The sequence below is a fragment of the Periophthalmus magnuspinnatus genome, chromosome 24, assembly GCF_009829125.3.
Source record: "Periophthalmus magnuspinnatus isolate fPerMag1 chromosome 24, fPerMag1.2.pri, whole genome shotgun sequence".
NCBI classification, from domain to species: Eukaryota; Metazoa; Chordata; class Actinopteri; order Gobiiformes; family Gobiidae; genus Periophthalmus; species Periophthalmus magnuspinnatus.
The window spans coordinates 10,365,042-10,381,217 of record NC_047149.1 but is presented as its reverse complement, the minus strand read 5'-3'; the positions used below and the strand labels follow the sequence as shown (position 1 = coordinate 10,381,217).

At 38.0% G+C, this 16,176-nt stretch overlaps 1 protein-coding gene across 1 annotated transcript in view; it reads left to right on the top strand.

The window, feature by feature from the left end:
- The window catches only part of nt5dc1 (5'-nucleotidase domain containing 1), a 34,297-nt gene that overhangs the window by 11,563 nt on the left and 6,558 nt on the right, over positions 1–16,176 (top strand). The window contains exons 7-9 of the mRNA XM_033990930.2: positions 9,479–9,653; positions 10,319–10,416; positions 11,491–11,612. Coding sequence (XP_033846821.1) covers positions 9,479–9,653; positions 10,319–10,416; positions 11,491–11,612 — 395 coding nt within the window. The remainder of the gene's footprint in view (positions 1–9,478; positions 9,654–10,318; positions 10,417–11,490; positions 11,613–16,176) is intronic.

Sequence of the window (16,176 nt, the reverse complement as noted above, 5' to 3'; positions counted from 1 at the left end):
TGATTCTGGCCACAGCTAAACATACATAGAGAAAACCTTGAGTGGCGACTGCCGCATTTAAAGTACTCCCTATGAAGGACCAGTGTTTCCGTTGAGCTATAATATGACAACTGAAAGGCAAAGTAGAACTATATTTTTGTACTCTGTAAAGTGAATAAAATCATAATAAAATCATTCCCAGGTTTTGGGTCAGTTACCACTACATTATATTGCATTTTTCTTTTGCTTAGCTGTGATCACATTGTCTTGGTTCAACCATAATTGAGCAGAACATCAACATGAGTCTGATGGAGCTACTGTTAAGTGTAGAAACATTAAACAATGGATATTGCAATTGTTAGTGGAGAAATGCTAAATTTGAATGTTGAGTATATAATATTGATATTATATAATCTATAATACAAACTCATTTAAATCTGTTTAAAAGATAGGCTGAAATTTAGTTTCATTCTTAATCTTCCAAAGAAGGCTGTAGGCAATATGTGTTCACTTTTGTCATTTTAAAGCCTGTTCACATTTTGAACCTCAACCAAGGTTTGTTTCAGCATATGTATAATATTGTCAAAATATTATAATTGGCATAATCTTAAAAAACAAATAGAATATTGCCCACCCCTTTTTAGGAGGATGTGGGCAAAGTAATTGGTCATTTGTACTGATCTGTACAGATCTTCCATAGTTGCCAGGTACATTTGACTCTATGACCTTTGTGTCAGTGGGTCATAGGTCACTGGCCGCTGTTACAATCAAAATCTTTTATTATTTGATTTTTGACACTAAAAAAATATTAAAATAACACGTAAACCACAAAATGACCTGATTTCTCTCACATCATGGTCCGGTGATTACTCACATCAGATTTTGTGGTTTACATGTAGGTTTTAAGGCTCCAGAAATCAGATAATAAGCAGATTTTGGTGTTCATGTAAACTTACCCATTGTGTAGGAGACATGAGAAGGTAACCTTGGCGACCCCATGTTGTACTATAATTACCGGGAGGAGTTGGTGTTCTACTGTGTGAGAACCCTGATACTCTGCCTGTGTGTATATAGCAGGAGCTGGGAATTGTGGTCAAACTTGAACCAGATGATAAAAATGTAAGCTTTTAATCAGCATTTTATTAGCTGCAACAGAGTTCAACCATTCTGCGCAGTGAACTAAAACGTCCAGGATGTGCCAAGTGGAGCTGAGGCATGGCACCAGTGTTTATGGTAAATGGTAAACCAGCCAATCCAAGTTTAACGTCAGCACTTTCATCTGTAACATGGCATTAAGCTGCAAAAATACCAGATCACACTCATTGAATGCACCACTACTCGGACCACTCCTTCCCCTCCTGCCACGATGTCTGTACATCACCCATATAGTGAACATTGGGTTAACTCTGCCACATGGCAAGTTCATTTCTGTCCCTATTTCATGTGGAGAGTGCTATAATCAAATAATACAGTCAGGGCTGTTAAATGAACGTTGAAACATATTTTTCCTAGTAGGGAACATTTTCTAATTTTTTTTTTGTTGTCCACTAATATTTCAGCTGTTGTGGTGTTTAATAATTGATATATACAATGAACATTATGAGTAAATTGATTACATCATAACTTATAAGTTAAGTTACTAAAAAAGTTAAAACATGCATCCATTTTCTTCTGCTTATCTGGGGCCGGGTTAACGGGATCAGCAGTCTCAGCAGGGACTCCCAGACTTCCCTCACTCCAGACACTTCCTTCAGCTCCACCGGTAAACCCAAGGCGTTCCCAGAGCACCTTAAACAGCTTGTCCTGGGTCTTCCCAGGGTCTTCCTCCCAAGAGCTTTGCCTTTCATCTCAGCTCATTCTTTACCATGACAGTCCCATCCAACAACTGCATTTCTGCAGACTGCACCGATCTGCCTGGCAATCTCACGCGCCATCATTCCCTCGCTTGTGAACAAGACCCCAATATACTTGAACTCCTTCACTTAAGGCAGAGACTCGTCCAGCCAAAGAGGGCAAACCACCTTTATCCAGTTGAGACCTATGACCTCACATTTAGAGGAGCTGATTATCATCCCAACCACTTCACACTACAAACCACCCCAGTGCATGCTGCAGGTCCTGGTTTGATGAAGCCATCGGAACAGTCATCTGCAAACAGCAGAGATGCAATCCTGTGGTCCCCAAACCAAACCCCCTCTGGTCCCTGGCTGCACCTAGAAATTCTGTCCATAAAAACAATGGGCAGTCCTGGCGGAGTTCAACATGCACTGGGGACAGGTCTGAATTTCTGCCGGCAATGTGAACATGGCTCCTGGTTCGGTCATACGGGGGCTGGACAACCCTTAGCAAATATCCAGATCCACAAAGCACAGTGGACTGGATGGGCAAAGTTCCATGAACTCTCAGGCATGAAGGGTGTAGAGCTGATCCAGTTTTGGAACTGGGAAGAAAACCACACTGCTCCTCATTATTCAACTTAAAACATTTGACTTTAACCACATTGCTTATTATACTATATTATTGTTTTATTTATTTACTTTTTTATTTACTTGTATTTAATTTTAGTTTTATTTGCTGTAAATAAAATGTAATCACTACACTAACCCCAAAAAGAAAAATTAATTGACAAAGAAATGGAACTCGACATGTACAAACATAGCAGACCCTCCTGTTGACACATGCAGATAGGCTCAATCAGAGTCAGGATCATCACTTGTTGGCTGCTTCTTGACCACAGGCAGATTCACTTGTGGCTCAGCTGACTCCTGAATTCAAACAAAGAGAGAAAGACTGCCATTGAAAAGCATAAAATGAAACCTAAACCAATAAAGTGTTTAGATACTTACAGGTTTAGTCTTTTTTTAAGAGGCTTCTCCCCCCCTTTTCACAGATACGTCTAACAGCTGGACACCAGAGTGCTCTGTTTTTGCCCTCTGTAACAGAAAACAGCCATGTTATTACATTTAATTTGATTAGTCCAATGACACACCAAGTTTTTCCTTCTGACCTAAGCACTGGATACTCGCACTGGACATTCTAAGCACAGCTTTCCTCAAGGAAACTTCTACTGATAACTGTGGACAGGCCTCCTGTCAAAAGAAAACACCGTAATAACATGCAGAATTGCAAATAGTAATAAATAAGAAATATACATTAAAATTAAAATTAAATTAATGCAAGACTGTAAATAATATAAAGAAGGGTATATTAAAACCTGATTGAACAATTGTTTCCTTACATTATAAGTGTAGTACTGTGTTTCCTCTCGCAATGTGCTCAGTTTTTATGAGGAACGCAGGAGAGATGCTGCTTTATAATAGTGGACACTGGTCACCTGTAACAAAGCATTTTAGATAATCCATATTAATATTGAATTCAAATTCATCACACAGTTACAAAGTGTTCTTCATGTGGACTTCACCCCATAATTTAGGCAAAAGTTCAGGAGAAGGAAGGAACCAGGAATTATAGATATGAATGTACGTAGTATCACACCTAAATTAGATTACATTAAAGTCTGTGCAAATGAAAGAAATAGTTATATTTATATTTTTTTAAACCTGGTTATTAAATAAAATAAGCGATAAGGAAATCAATATTGAAAATTACAAAGTTTTCTTATTGTGGCAGGCAATCTACAGGAGGTGGTGTCATTTATGCTAAAGATCATCTGTCTGTGGACCTTGTATTCTTCTGATCAAAGCCCAAATGTTTTGAATATCTTTCTCTGTCTGTTAGCTGTAAATGACTGTGATAAAAAACTGGCTACTGCTGGTATTTATGGTGCACCTTCAGCACCTAAAATGCTCTTAATGATCTGTTCACGGTGCTTTCTAAACTGGAACATTACGAGGTTCTTATAATGTGCAATATAAACATTAACTGTCTGGGAAAAGATAAAAAAAAAGAAAAAGATACATCCCTGTGTGAAGGTGAGAAGATCATATAAACATTTGAATGAGCAGGCCTTCATCTCTGACTTGTATTACATTGGTATCAGGTTAAGATTAGCATCATGACCCTGATATGGCCTGTAACAATCCTTAACAATCCTGCCTGGGAAACTGCACACACAACTAGATCAGATTTGAATTGGGCTTTTTTTGCGTAAAAAAAGAAAAATCTTTATCATCAGTTAGAAAGGCAAAAACATCTTACATCATGTCTGCGCTGACTTTAATAAGTCAAGGAAATCTGGCAAAGTTCTGGAGGATAGTAAGGTCCCTTTTAGAACCTAGTTTTCATACATTACCAGTGATATTTTATTAGATGCAGCTATTCTAAATTCTAAATAGGAAATATTTTATGCTTTCAATTTTGCATGTGGTGTTTTGGATAATGATGATCCTTTTGATCTTGATTATGTTGAGTCTGAACCTCGGACACATAGCAGTCACATTTTCTCTTAAAAACCTTTCACTTACATGGAGGTCTTAAATGCACTCCACACCATAGACCCAAATAAATCCACGGGAGTTGATGACCTTGATCCAAAACCTTTATTAATCACTGCCTCATATTTAATTCAACCTCTGTTACATAGTTTTCATTTATCAATTTAAATGTGCAATTTTCCATAATCTTGGTAAAACCGCTATGTTTTGCCTTTACCTAAAGGTGGGACAACTAAAATGTAAGTAATTTCTAACCAATATTTAAATGACTTTGTCTTGCAGAAGTTTTAGAATCTCTAAGCTGGATTCATCAGTTATGTGTCTTTATTTTTACAAATTTGCTCACTGGAGCTGTATTTCCAAAAGGCCCATATCAATTCTAATAAGGTGTAGAATCAACCTCACTTTCAGCAACTGGTGTATTTTGTTGTGTAAATAACACATTTAATATTGTAATTAATGCTGACATCTGTATCATCTGTACTAAACTACCATAGTCCAAATTAGCCTAGAGCAGCGTGATCTCTGTGATGCTTGAGAACAGTGCCTTTAATGTGTTCAGGAAAGGCAGGTCCACACAGTTTACAGTGAGATCCAGACTGTTCCCTCCCGTCTGCCTGCCGCTGTTTTTGTGTGAGTGCACTGGAAATTATTCTGGTTCTTTGATCTGCTGTGATAAGCCAATGTCTGTTTAGTATGCAACAGTTCAGCCCTTACTTGTGTACAGTCATGTCTAAACATGGGAGGCTGGACAGTTTCTCTGTATGTTGAGAATTTTGAATTACCGGTAATCACATTTTTTCTCACAAATTGTTATAAATTATAAGTTATAAATTTAACAATTCAATAAGCATCAAACTGGAAAGCTGAATAGGTGTCTGAGTATGTATAAAGCACCCTCACAATGTATTTACCATGCTTACTTTTAAAGAAAATTAATTTTCATCTTTGTATTCAGCCTTTGTTCCTCTTTACCCATGTGTGTCCTGCAGTAACCTGCCCTGCAGCTGACTCTGCACACATACTGTAGGTTTGAGAGCAAAGAACCAGCCTCTCTAAATACAGTAACACTCACAGTGCAGAGGAGATATGAGAAAGCCCAGTGAAAGGGTGTTAAGAGTCTAAACGCATATGCCGCTCCCTCATTCATCACGATTGCACGAGTACAGCCAGGCCTGACCCCTCCTGCTCCACTTACCTGCCTCTCTCCCTTTATGAGTCAGCACTATCGCTTTAAACACATTTAAGCCTCAGGGTAATTTAACGGTGTGATTATTTCATAGTTTAAATACAGCTGCAGTATTACCATATTAGACTGTAAGCATGGCTTAACATTAAGATTTTGTTCACACAACATGGCTATTATTTCAGCTAAATGGCCCATATTATACCAAACTGCCTTTTTAGCTTTTAATGTTATAATTTGACTTATGATTGTCAAAGCCATTTATATATATTTCCACATTTAGGTGCTGGAAACATACTGTTGAATAAATAGCACAATAGGAAACGGTTGCCCAATTTTCAGTAACCTATCCTCGTCATAGAGTAAGACAAAATAATAAACATTTTGATTAATATTTATATGTGTTAAGTTTTGTTTTAAAAGTGCATCAATTAACAATTCCCTGCATAGAACCGCAGTTTTTCCTCTACTCTACTTTAAACTTTAAATCAAGGAAATGTACATCAGCAAATCTAATAATCAGACATAGCAGTGAAAACATAGGTCATCACGTGTGAGTAGCCTATACTAATTTGAAATCTTCTCCTATCTGACCCCATTTGGCCCAGCGGCTGTGTGATTGAGACCCAGCCTCTGATGTAAAGACAAAGATAAAGCTCTGTATATTTGGAGAGGCTGCCTCTAAACATACACGTGGTTTAGTGTAATGACACATTCTGCTTTGCTCCACGTCACACTCCCCCGCTGGGATCGGGCAAAAACCACAACGCACACCCTCCGCTGCTCGCTATTGTTCTAGGTCTTTTATCTTTTAGAGCTTCGTTCAAAGACGGGGACCTCCATACAGCAACTTAACACATTTTAAATGTACTGATTTATCCATGAGTTTTAAGTGATGAAACAATGTGGACCTTTCCAGGACCATAGCAAACAAGATTAAGATTTGGAAAGTGGTCCTCTGCATTTGACTCATCCTTCAAATGCCTCTGGGGTAGGAGCAATGGGTGCCTCGGTGCAGTGCATGGGTCCAGACCTAGAGCTAGGCTTAGTCCAGACTACATAGCTGGAGAATTGTGCCTATATTGTTCTGTTTTTAGTAGGGACGTAACAGTAATCAAAATATCGTGATATCGCTTCATCAAAAGTCTCACAATAATACCAATGAACCAAAGACTTGCCAAGCCATTGTAAAAGGAAAAAGTAGCATATTCACAATTTTATTTGTCTCCTCAAAATGTTGCAATAAATATTGTACTGTGAAATGCATATTGTGAAAGTGGCGCACCCAGAGATTTGGATATTTTTCATTCCTATGTTTTAGGTTAATGAAATACAAAGCAAAACATTTTCAATTGCCCCAAGCCCTGTAAATTGCATAATTGAATTGCAGTGTCTATATGCTTGCCTAAATTGTTTTGTTGCATTAGCATAATAAAGATCTTAATCCCAAATAATCTACCGTGAGGAAATACAGTGCTAATTTTATGCCATGACATTTGGACATAATTATAATGATCCCTACTATTTGCATTCTCATTATTTTCCAAAGAGAAAGTAGAATCTTCCCTTGTGGCCAGTGGTCAAAGCAAACTCTTGACTATGAGGGATGTGCTGTAGTCATTTGTGGCCATGCTGCTAAAAACGGCCTGAGACAGACAGCTGTGTTTTCCACAGGTGCTGTCTGCCCTCACAGATCTGCCGCTTACAAGTACTGTGCTCCATGATAAACTGCTGTCTCACAACAAGATGGTTCTGGGTTTGATTTACAGTTGATGAAAAGCCACAGTATATAACTTATTTGCCATAAAAAGACTAAAAAGCTTTCTTTTGTCATTATGGATGTTTTTCTTACAATGAAAACCATTTAACCTTAATTTGACCATTGCATCTCCATGAACCGAACTCTTATTTGGTCTGGAAGAGGGTTACCTTCAACATCCATGGGAATGTTGTTAAAGGAATAACCATTGGCTAGAAAATTCCACTGCATGGCATAAAACGCATGTATCTCATGCATGATTTTAACCTTCTGTTTCAGTGGAGTCCTGCAGGTGACTTTCAACCTCCACAGGGTTAAAAATGAGAGAATATCCATAATTCATTTGTTGCCATTGTCAACTGATACTGTATTTTACTGTCTTTGTAAAGCACATAGAGTTGCTGTTTTGTTTGAAATGTGTTAAACAAAACAATATATAAATAAAGATGCCTTGCCTAATGACAAGTAAAAGTTTTTTATTTGCAGGATTCTTGTTGACATAGCGAGACTTGACTTTATCCCTACAGTCTAGTATTTGTTACTGCCTCAAATTCATTGTACTCTTTATAATGTTTGACCGTTTGTCCGTTAAAAGATGGACAAGATCCCAGTCGGACTGTGTAGATTGCCCGGGTCATTTTCACAGCTCATGACCACAGCGCTATGGCTGGTTGTGTGTTTGGCTCTCAGCCCAACACCACACAAACCATCACAAATCAGTGTTTAGGCCCCGCCCATACAGCCCCACGGAGCCTGGGGGAGAGAGTAGGAGAGTCCAGAGTTCGGACACCGCTGTATGAACTCTCCGCAATTTTAAGAGATAAAACATTCCTGTATTAGATCAGTTTGGTCTAGACAAGTATTTCCTCACATGGTGACCAACTGCTCCTCTTTAGGTTGTCCTGCATAGCCATTTAGGCCATTTAGACACTTTTTCATTGATGTCTTTGATGAATTGTGGTGAAGTGCTGGCGAGTTACAATTCTTAAGAGGCAAAGCAGTTCTATATTGACAGCAAAAATATTTAGACTAGTAGAAAAAGGCAAATAAATAATAAAAAAGAAAGAAAAGGCAAAGCTGAAATTGTGAATTGAACTGCACAATTAATGTATTAAAAACTGTCAAAATCCCATCTTGTCTCATTCGCATGAACTCAATCTTGTGTCTTGTCTCATCTTGTGGAAACTCATCCCATCCTAGTGCTTTCAGGGTTAAAATACATTGCCATCTATTTTTATTCCAATGTTTCTGTGTATTATGATTGATAAAAACAAAAAAATTGAGGTGATCACCCTGTTTACACCCCATATACACACAGCTTCTTACTCCAGTTCCTGCCTTGTGGATGCTTTTGTTGACATGTTTTTAAACTTTATTTTCCTTTCATAGCCACAACTCCAGATTTAAGACTGTGGTGTTGCATTTTTGTTGCACTTCTGAAATCACAAGCCCATTTCTGTGATGGGTAATTGTAACTTTTGAACACATTCAGGTTGGCGGGAACTCTTGACCGTCAGTGCAGATAGGAACTTGCAGCTTGGCTTTTCTCCCCATCTACAGGCAGAAACAGTGATGTGCCTTTGGAAAAATGTTTGTGGTGCTATAAAAATTATCCAACAGCAGAGGGCAGTAGATATTTTTTTTTTCAAGACATGAGGTACCAAGGACTATCAAGTTACTGAAAAGTAAAATTGATGATTTCTATTGTTTTTTGGGTTTTGGTTTTTTGTTTTTTTTTTGGCCAGAACTAGTCTATGGTCAATTGTCTGTATTTTCAGCTATGGTGTGGTATACAAAACCAATTTCTAGAAAAAATAGACCACTTGAAAAAGGCCACATGAAATGTGCTTTCATGTATTTGTTTAGCAGTTCTTATTTATCTGTATCTTTTATTTATTTCTCATATTTCAAATGTTACTGCTCCTACATGTGTATAAATTCTGCTGTTTGAGATGAAATGGCATTTATGTTCCCATTACCTCTCGGAAAATCAACATTATTTTTAATATGTTTTGTGATATTTAGTAAAAATCTATTTTGCTTTTATATTGTCATCTTTTCTGTACAGTCAATATAAAAAATTACTAATTAAAACTGCAGGCTATAATACCTCGCAATATTTCACATATTTCACATTAGGTTTTTTTTTTGTCTGTGTAGAGGACGCCGGTACATACTTCCCATGTGTGAAGAGGGACCCGGGACGGTACCTGCAGCCCTGCTCTGACTCTGTGAAGACCTGGCTCCGGACCATGAAGACAGCGGGCAAAGTGCTGCTGCTCATCACCAGCTCCCACAGCGACTACTGCCGCCTCATCTGTGAACACGTCCTGGGGTGAGACTCAGAAGAAGAGTGACAATGTACCTTAATTTAAAGGTGCACTATGTAACATCTCTGGTGGAGGGTCTGGCACTTGATCATCTCCATGCAGATATTATTGATTTGTCTGGAATGTTCCACAGTATGGCATTAAACATCACTTACATTTCAGATCTGTGGAGATGCAACCCCACTCACAGTAAGAAGGCATATATTTCAAGGTTTTTTACTGGCTCTAAAACATCTATAATTGAATAAATACAAAATAGATCAGTTTAATGCGGTACTGTGGGACATTCCAAAGTAATAACACCTCAATGGAGACCCACATACACATCCGAAAAGTTTTTTGCAAAAGAAAATTGGATTCTGGCAATTGTTCTTCATATCAGAACTGAAGAGCCACTTGGATGAGGGGCAAAACATAAAAATATTCACTCTTAACCCCTTTGTCCAGTTCACAAGATTGAATTTTCTTGCAATGAAACCTACCTGACCAAGGGATTACACAGACCTCAGAAAGGTCATGTAAACCTCCTTTTAATTTGCATTTTAACTTGTATACCAATTCCAAAACACAATAAGAATCAAAGCAGTCACTTATATTAAGCCAAGAGAAACAACATTTTTGTTGGTTTGTACAGCTATAAAGTCTACAGTTTCATTCTTGCACTTTCCAGGAAGGATTTTGAGGAGCTGTTTGATGTCATCATCACCAATGCTCTGAAACCAGGCTTCTTTTCTCTGGTCCCCCATCAGAGGCCCTTCAGGAACCTGGGTCAGTGCTCACGTCTCTGCTCTTGGAAGGGTCAAGTTATAGTCGTCAATTTATTCATTTACTCCTCATTCGCACATACATGGTAATATTGTGGTAGATAATCGATAATGGTTATTAATCATTGGTGCATATACAACTGATGGAATGCAAGCTCTTTTCAGAATTACACAGATAATTTCAGGCTAGAGTGATCCTGGGTTGAATCCTGTTTTATCCCCGTGTTTATTTATACTGTACCTGGGGAAAAGACTATATTGACAGCTTAGCACGACAGGTTTAAGTTGCTGGGGTAAATAGTTTGTGAATTATGACTTTACAAATGCATCTATGTAAATATTGACACTGGCAGATGGCATTATATGTGTTGGTTGGGAACAGGCTAAGTGGTAATTGTCTGTTTTCATGTGAAGTCATAGTGCTGATTTGTAAAGAGATTCCAGTCTCCTGGTCTCTGACTGAAGCATGATTATATGTACACAGGTTTAAAGATGTGTTTGTCAAATGTGCTTCTAAGAGTAAAGCTAGAAATGACCTGTTCTTTTTCATAGTAATCATATTATATATTTACACCTAAAAGCAGGACTATTCTTGTCCATTTTAGCCAGTGACTGTGACATAGAGTTAAAAAAATCTGTACAGTGGAATTTACAAATGACCTTAAATATGATTGAACATTCACATAGTTTATGACTAATTGACTATAAAAAATACTGGTAATCGTTATCAGCACTATACAGACTCTGAAAGAAGAAGAAGAAGACCAGGTTAGACCGGTTAACAAAGACTGGTTTTATTAAATCAATCAAATCAAATTCACGTTTTATCATTAATACACTATTCATTAATATTCTCTATTTTGAAGCCTTCATTCACCATATTTTGATTGTTATTTGGTTAAAAAAAATTTAAAGTCTATCTAATAACTGACTAGTTGACTGCTAAAATAATCGTTAGTTGCAGCCGTTTTTATACAATGTAAATGACCATTAGAACCATGTGGTCACTGAACTGCCTCTTCAGTCCATAAGTTCTTACAGTATAGCTGATGGTTAATTTTTTTTCTTCTGTTTCCAGTGAACGACGTGGAGGAGAGCGAAGGCCTCCCATCTCTGGACAAACCGGGCTGGTACTCTCAGGGAAACTGGCCCCACCTGCACGAGCTGCTCAAGACCATGACTGGAAAACCAGAGCCCAAGGTACAGCAGACATTCCTCACAAATACACACACACACATATGGAATGGGGCAGGCAGAGTGCAAAAGTTACACTGTGTACTAACATGTGCAAATCGCATTAAGCGCATTTCATAGTAAGAAGAAGGTCGTCAAAAGTATCAATACCTAGATAAAACAAGTATTGAAACTTAATGGTCATTTGAAGAAGTATTGCAAAAAGGTTCAAAATTGGATCTTTCCTGAATAGTTTTAGAATGTCTGGATACCATAGCATGAGTTTCAGCTTGCTGTTATATGCAAAAAGATATAGTATTTAGTTATAAAATTGTAAATCACTATAGCAAACGTTTAATTTTTCATCATTCTGAAACCCATGGATAAGACCACATAACATTTTCATCTCGTTTTGAATTCCGTGGCATAATCACACAATATTGAAATCCTGCCTTTAAAGTCTCGAGCAGTTTTGTCTGGGTGTGGTCTTGGAGAAGTGTGTCAGCACCCAGACGCTGGCACACTCTGACCGGATGAGAAGAACGTGATAAATGAGCCCCAGCACATTCACAGAGGAGTGAGGGGAGAGCAGCACGTCATGGGCACACTGCCAGGTCAAGCAACTCATATTTCATGTTCCAACTAACAAGTATGACACAGGCTTTCCACTGAAGTCACATGATCATTTAATGTCAACAGAATCCACAATATTTCACAAGCATTCAACTATGGTTTTCACCACATGAAATGGGAACAGTCAGTTAAGTCAAATGCTGAATATTTCATTTTTATTGACCTACCAATAACTCATCATACCATATTTAGCAGATAGCATAAAAAGGTGCTCTATGTAATTATTCTGAGAGATGGCAGAACCATCTCTTGTCTCTTGTCACTTTAATTTAAATATTTGATTTCTAAAATGTCATAGTGTAGAACATTATTGGAAATGCAAGAACTCTTCTAGGGAGACAAGCAGGGGGCAACAGAAATATTAAATAGTATATTTGGGTATAGTATGAAGGGGAGGTGCATAGACCATTGTCCTTTGATCTTTTTTAGTCTTGATTTCAAGTCTTGTAAAATTAATATTGTTACATCCTTACACTAATGTAAAGTGCATCATACATTACCTAGTTATCAGCATTGGTGAGTGTATAGAGCAGAACAATAATAAGAGATGACCTTTTGATATGCGAACAAGTTTGTGAAAAGGCGTGTCTAAACTTGTCAAAGTCAGGGACGTGACAGGCTCTGCTGACAAAACATTTTAGCAAAAATGAAAGAAAGGTCTACAAGCCTGGGGATAAAAGCAAAACAAGAACTATCCTATTTGAGATTCTCTTAAGAGGCTATTTTGAGAAGATTTAGAGCTGTATTTAAACGTCCACTATGTAACTTTTCTGATGGAGGGTCCACCACCTGCTTGTTTAATGTAGATATTATTACGTTGCCCTGAAACTATTCTACAGTATTGCTTTAAACTTGTCTATTTTGCTGACTGTTTTTACTGAGATTGAGTTTTCTGGTCCTGCCCCTCCCTGTTCTCATCTTTTATAAATCGATAAATATGTGATCGAACTTTTAGTGTTGCTCTAAACAATATAATGTCTCATCCAGTCTGCCCTGTCCTGCCGCACAAGGATCGGTTCTTGACCCAGTTTTATTCCTGTTGGATCTGGTGCCTCTTGGTCAGATAACTCGTGGTTGAAAAATGTGTCTTATCATTTTTATGCTGATGATATCCTACTGTAATTTTCTTTTAATGATGGTGATTTTTTTAACCATGTTTTTAGAGTGTGTCTTTAGTCAAAAACTGGTTGTCATCTAATTATCTCTAGATAAACTTGCACAAGACAGAAACCGATCATTACTCCTGACAAAAAGATCCCTTTCATTAAACAACATCTTGATTCTCTGGGCTCCTCTGTATAAATGAGCCTAAGAAATCTGAGCGTGGTGTTCGACCAGGCTATGTCTTTTAAGGGTCATTCAAGACTGTTGACCAAAAACATTTATTGCCTAAGATAGAGAGAAAAATGTTGTCAAAGTCTTATCTGGAGATGATCATACATGCATTTATCTCATCTCGTCTCAACTATTGCAACTCAGTTTTAGTTGTTATAATAAGGCAGCCCAATAAGACTTCAGCTTATGCAAAACTCTGCTGTAAGCATCTTGACAGGAACCCCCAGAACAGCCCACATCACCCGGGTTTTGTCATCCTTCACGGGTTAACAGCAACATATAGAATTGATTTTAAACTTCTTGTTCTCACTTTTCAAGCACTGCATGGATAGGTCCGCCAGTGGATTACTGACTTGCTGCGCCCTTACTCCTCTGGTAGCTCTCTCCGGTCCTCCAGCCAAAGTCTTCTCATGGTCCTAAAGAGTCGTTTAGAGAGACCTGTCCTTCCCGATTGTAGCTCCCAGACCGTGTAACGCCCTGCCCCTGGTCCTCTATAAGGCTGATTCAATGGACTCTTTTAAGAAGCAGCTGAAGACTTTCTTGTTTAGAAAGACTTTTAGCTGACTGGGTTGTTACTGCATTTAATAATTTTTGTTTTCTATTTCTATTTCAATTCATTCCTGTAAAGCACTTTGTGATCTTTATCTGGGAAAGCACTATACATATAAAACTGACTTACTTACTTACTGCTCAATACCTTGAAAAACTGTCAGCATTCTTATAGTGACTGGGTTGCCTCTCCACAGATCTGACTTATAGTGTGGTCTGGCAGCTTCACCTGCTTGTGTCCATGGACATAGCTTTACTTTCCAGTCAAATAGCATATATTATACCAGATAAAAATCACATAGCCTGAACTCTCTAGTAAAACCCACACGTCATCAGCCCCCGTCACTGCCCCCTCCCCCAGAGCAGGTCAATGGCCGTCTGTTTAAGCCATGTTCTGGGCTCAGGAATGTGCTACGAAGCTGCTCTCAGATGACCCTGAACTTTCTCCTCACGCTCACCTGAAGGCCTACGGCACAGCTCAGGTATGAGTGGCACTTTTACACCACTAGAGATCCTGTCTTGGATTTGAATTCTTTGTAAGACAGAGAAATCCTCTCCAATTGCTCTCTGCAGTTCAAAGAAGTGGTAAGAGTAGTTGGAATGTTAATGCTGGGAACTGTTATGAAATATTTGGACCACAAATTCAGAATAATTCAAACTGAACTCATATTGAAGTACATAATATAAATAATTAAAATAAAATAAAAAATACACTTTGAAAAGAACTGTCGTAGAATGCTAGCTATACAGTGACTCCTCCATATAATTTGAATAATTTTAATGCCTTTTTCACTTCCATATCATATTGTTGTGTAAAATGGCCTGATAGTGGGTGTATCTATCCAGAAAAATACTTAAAAATCATAAGACAATACAACTCATGACTACATACCTGTATCACTTACCCACAGCAGTATGCAGTCAGAGTCACAGCAGCCTCTCCACGTGTCTGTCCAGTTTGAATAAGGTTCTTCCAGAGTGAGGGAGGCTCCGGACCCCACACGGACCCCCATAGACCCCACACTGGCCCGACACAATGAACACCCTTTCACTTGGGCCCAGCGCTTACTGCTCTCAAGCGATAAGCCAAGAGCCGGGCCCCATCTATGTCAACACTGTCATCTCACACATGTACATGCTCACCTCAGGCTCAGCAGAGGAAACTGAATGCTCAGTCATTATAACAGATGTAATATATTGTTCATAGAACTTTCCTAGACATTTACTTGGTGAAATACAATCTTAGTCTTCAGTCACTTGCCATTCCAGTATCTCCATATCACTTGGCTCAATAACACAGCAATGAAATAGTGTCACTATAATAACATTTCAAAGTTAATTTCAGTACTAAGGAATAAACTTGATACTCAATACTGATTTCTTTACCACAATGATGATAAAAAACACTCTTTGTTTAGACAATAGAATGTGATTTTTAACATTAAATAATAGTACTTTATTTTATATTACTATGCAGTCTTATATCTGCTTAGACCCTCAGATGTACAGGTACGTTCCATAGTGGTCCATGTGCGTATACTGGTCTATGTGGTCTTATACCTGCACTAATACAGCTCATGTTCATTCTAAAGCTATTCAGGATAGGTTCAATTCTGTTCTTTTTTAGTATTTGCTCAAATTCGTATCTAGCTTCAATACTTGCTTTAGTATTAGTATCTGATTTTTGATACTTTTGACAATCCTATGAAATGTGCAATGGGTTATGCGTGATAGGAATTTCTGGGAAAAAAAACAAAAAAGTGCCGTTTGGACGTGTACAGGAGGGACAATGCATGTATTGATTGATAGATTGAGGGTAGAGAATAGAGTAGTGAAATTTGCTGACTGATAAGAAATGCTGAAGGGAGATTAAAGCTGCGTGTGCACAGCTTTAGAACAGCTTTACTGATAAGGAGAAGTGGGGGTAGACCACCAACATACAGCCAATCCACATTTTCTTTATTTTGCTCTTCCAGGTGTTCAATAAAAATACTTTTATTATTAAATTACTAATATTTAGGCCTATAATTAATTACAAGATCAGTCTGTGTTGGATCATGGGGTTAAATTGGCC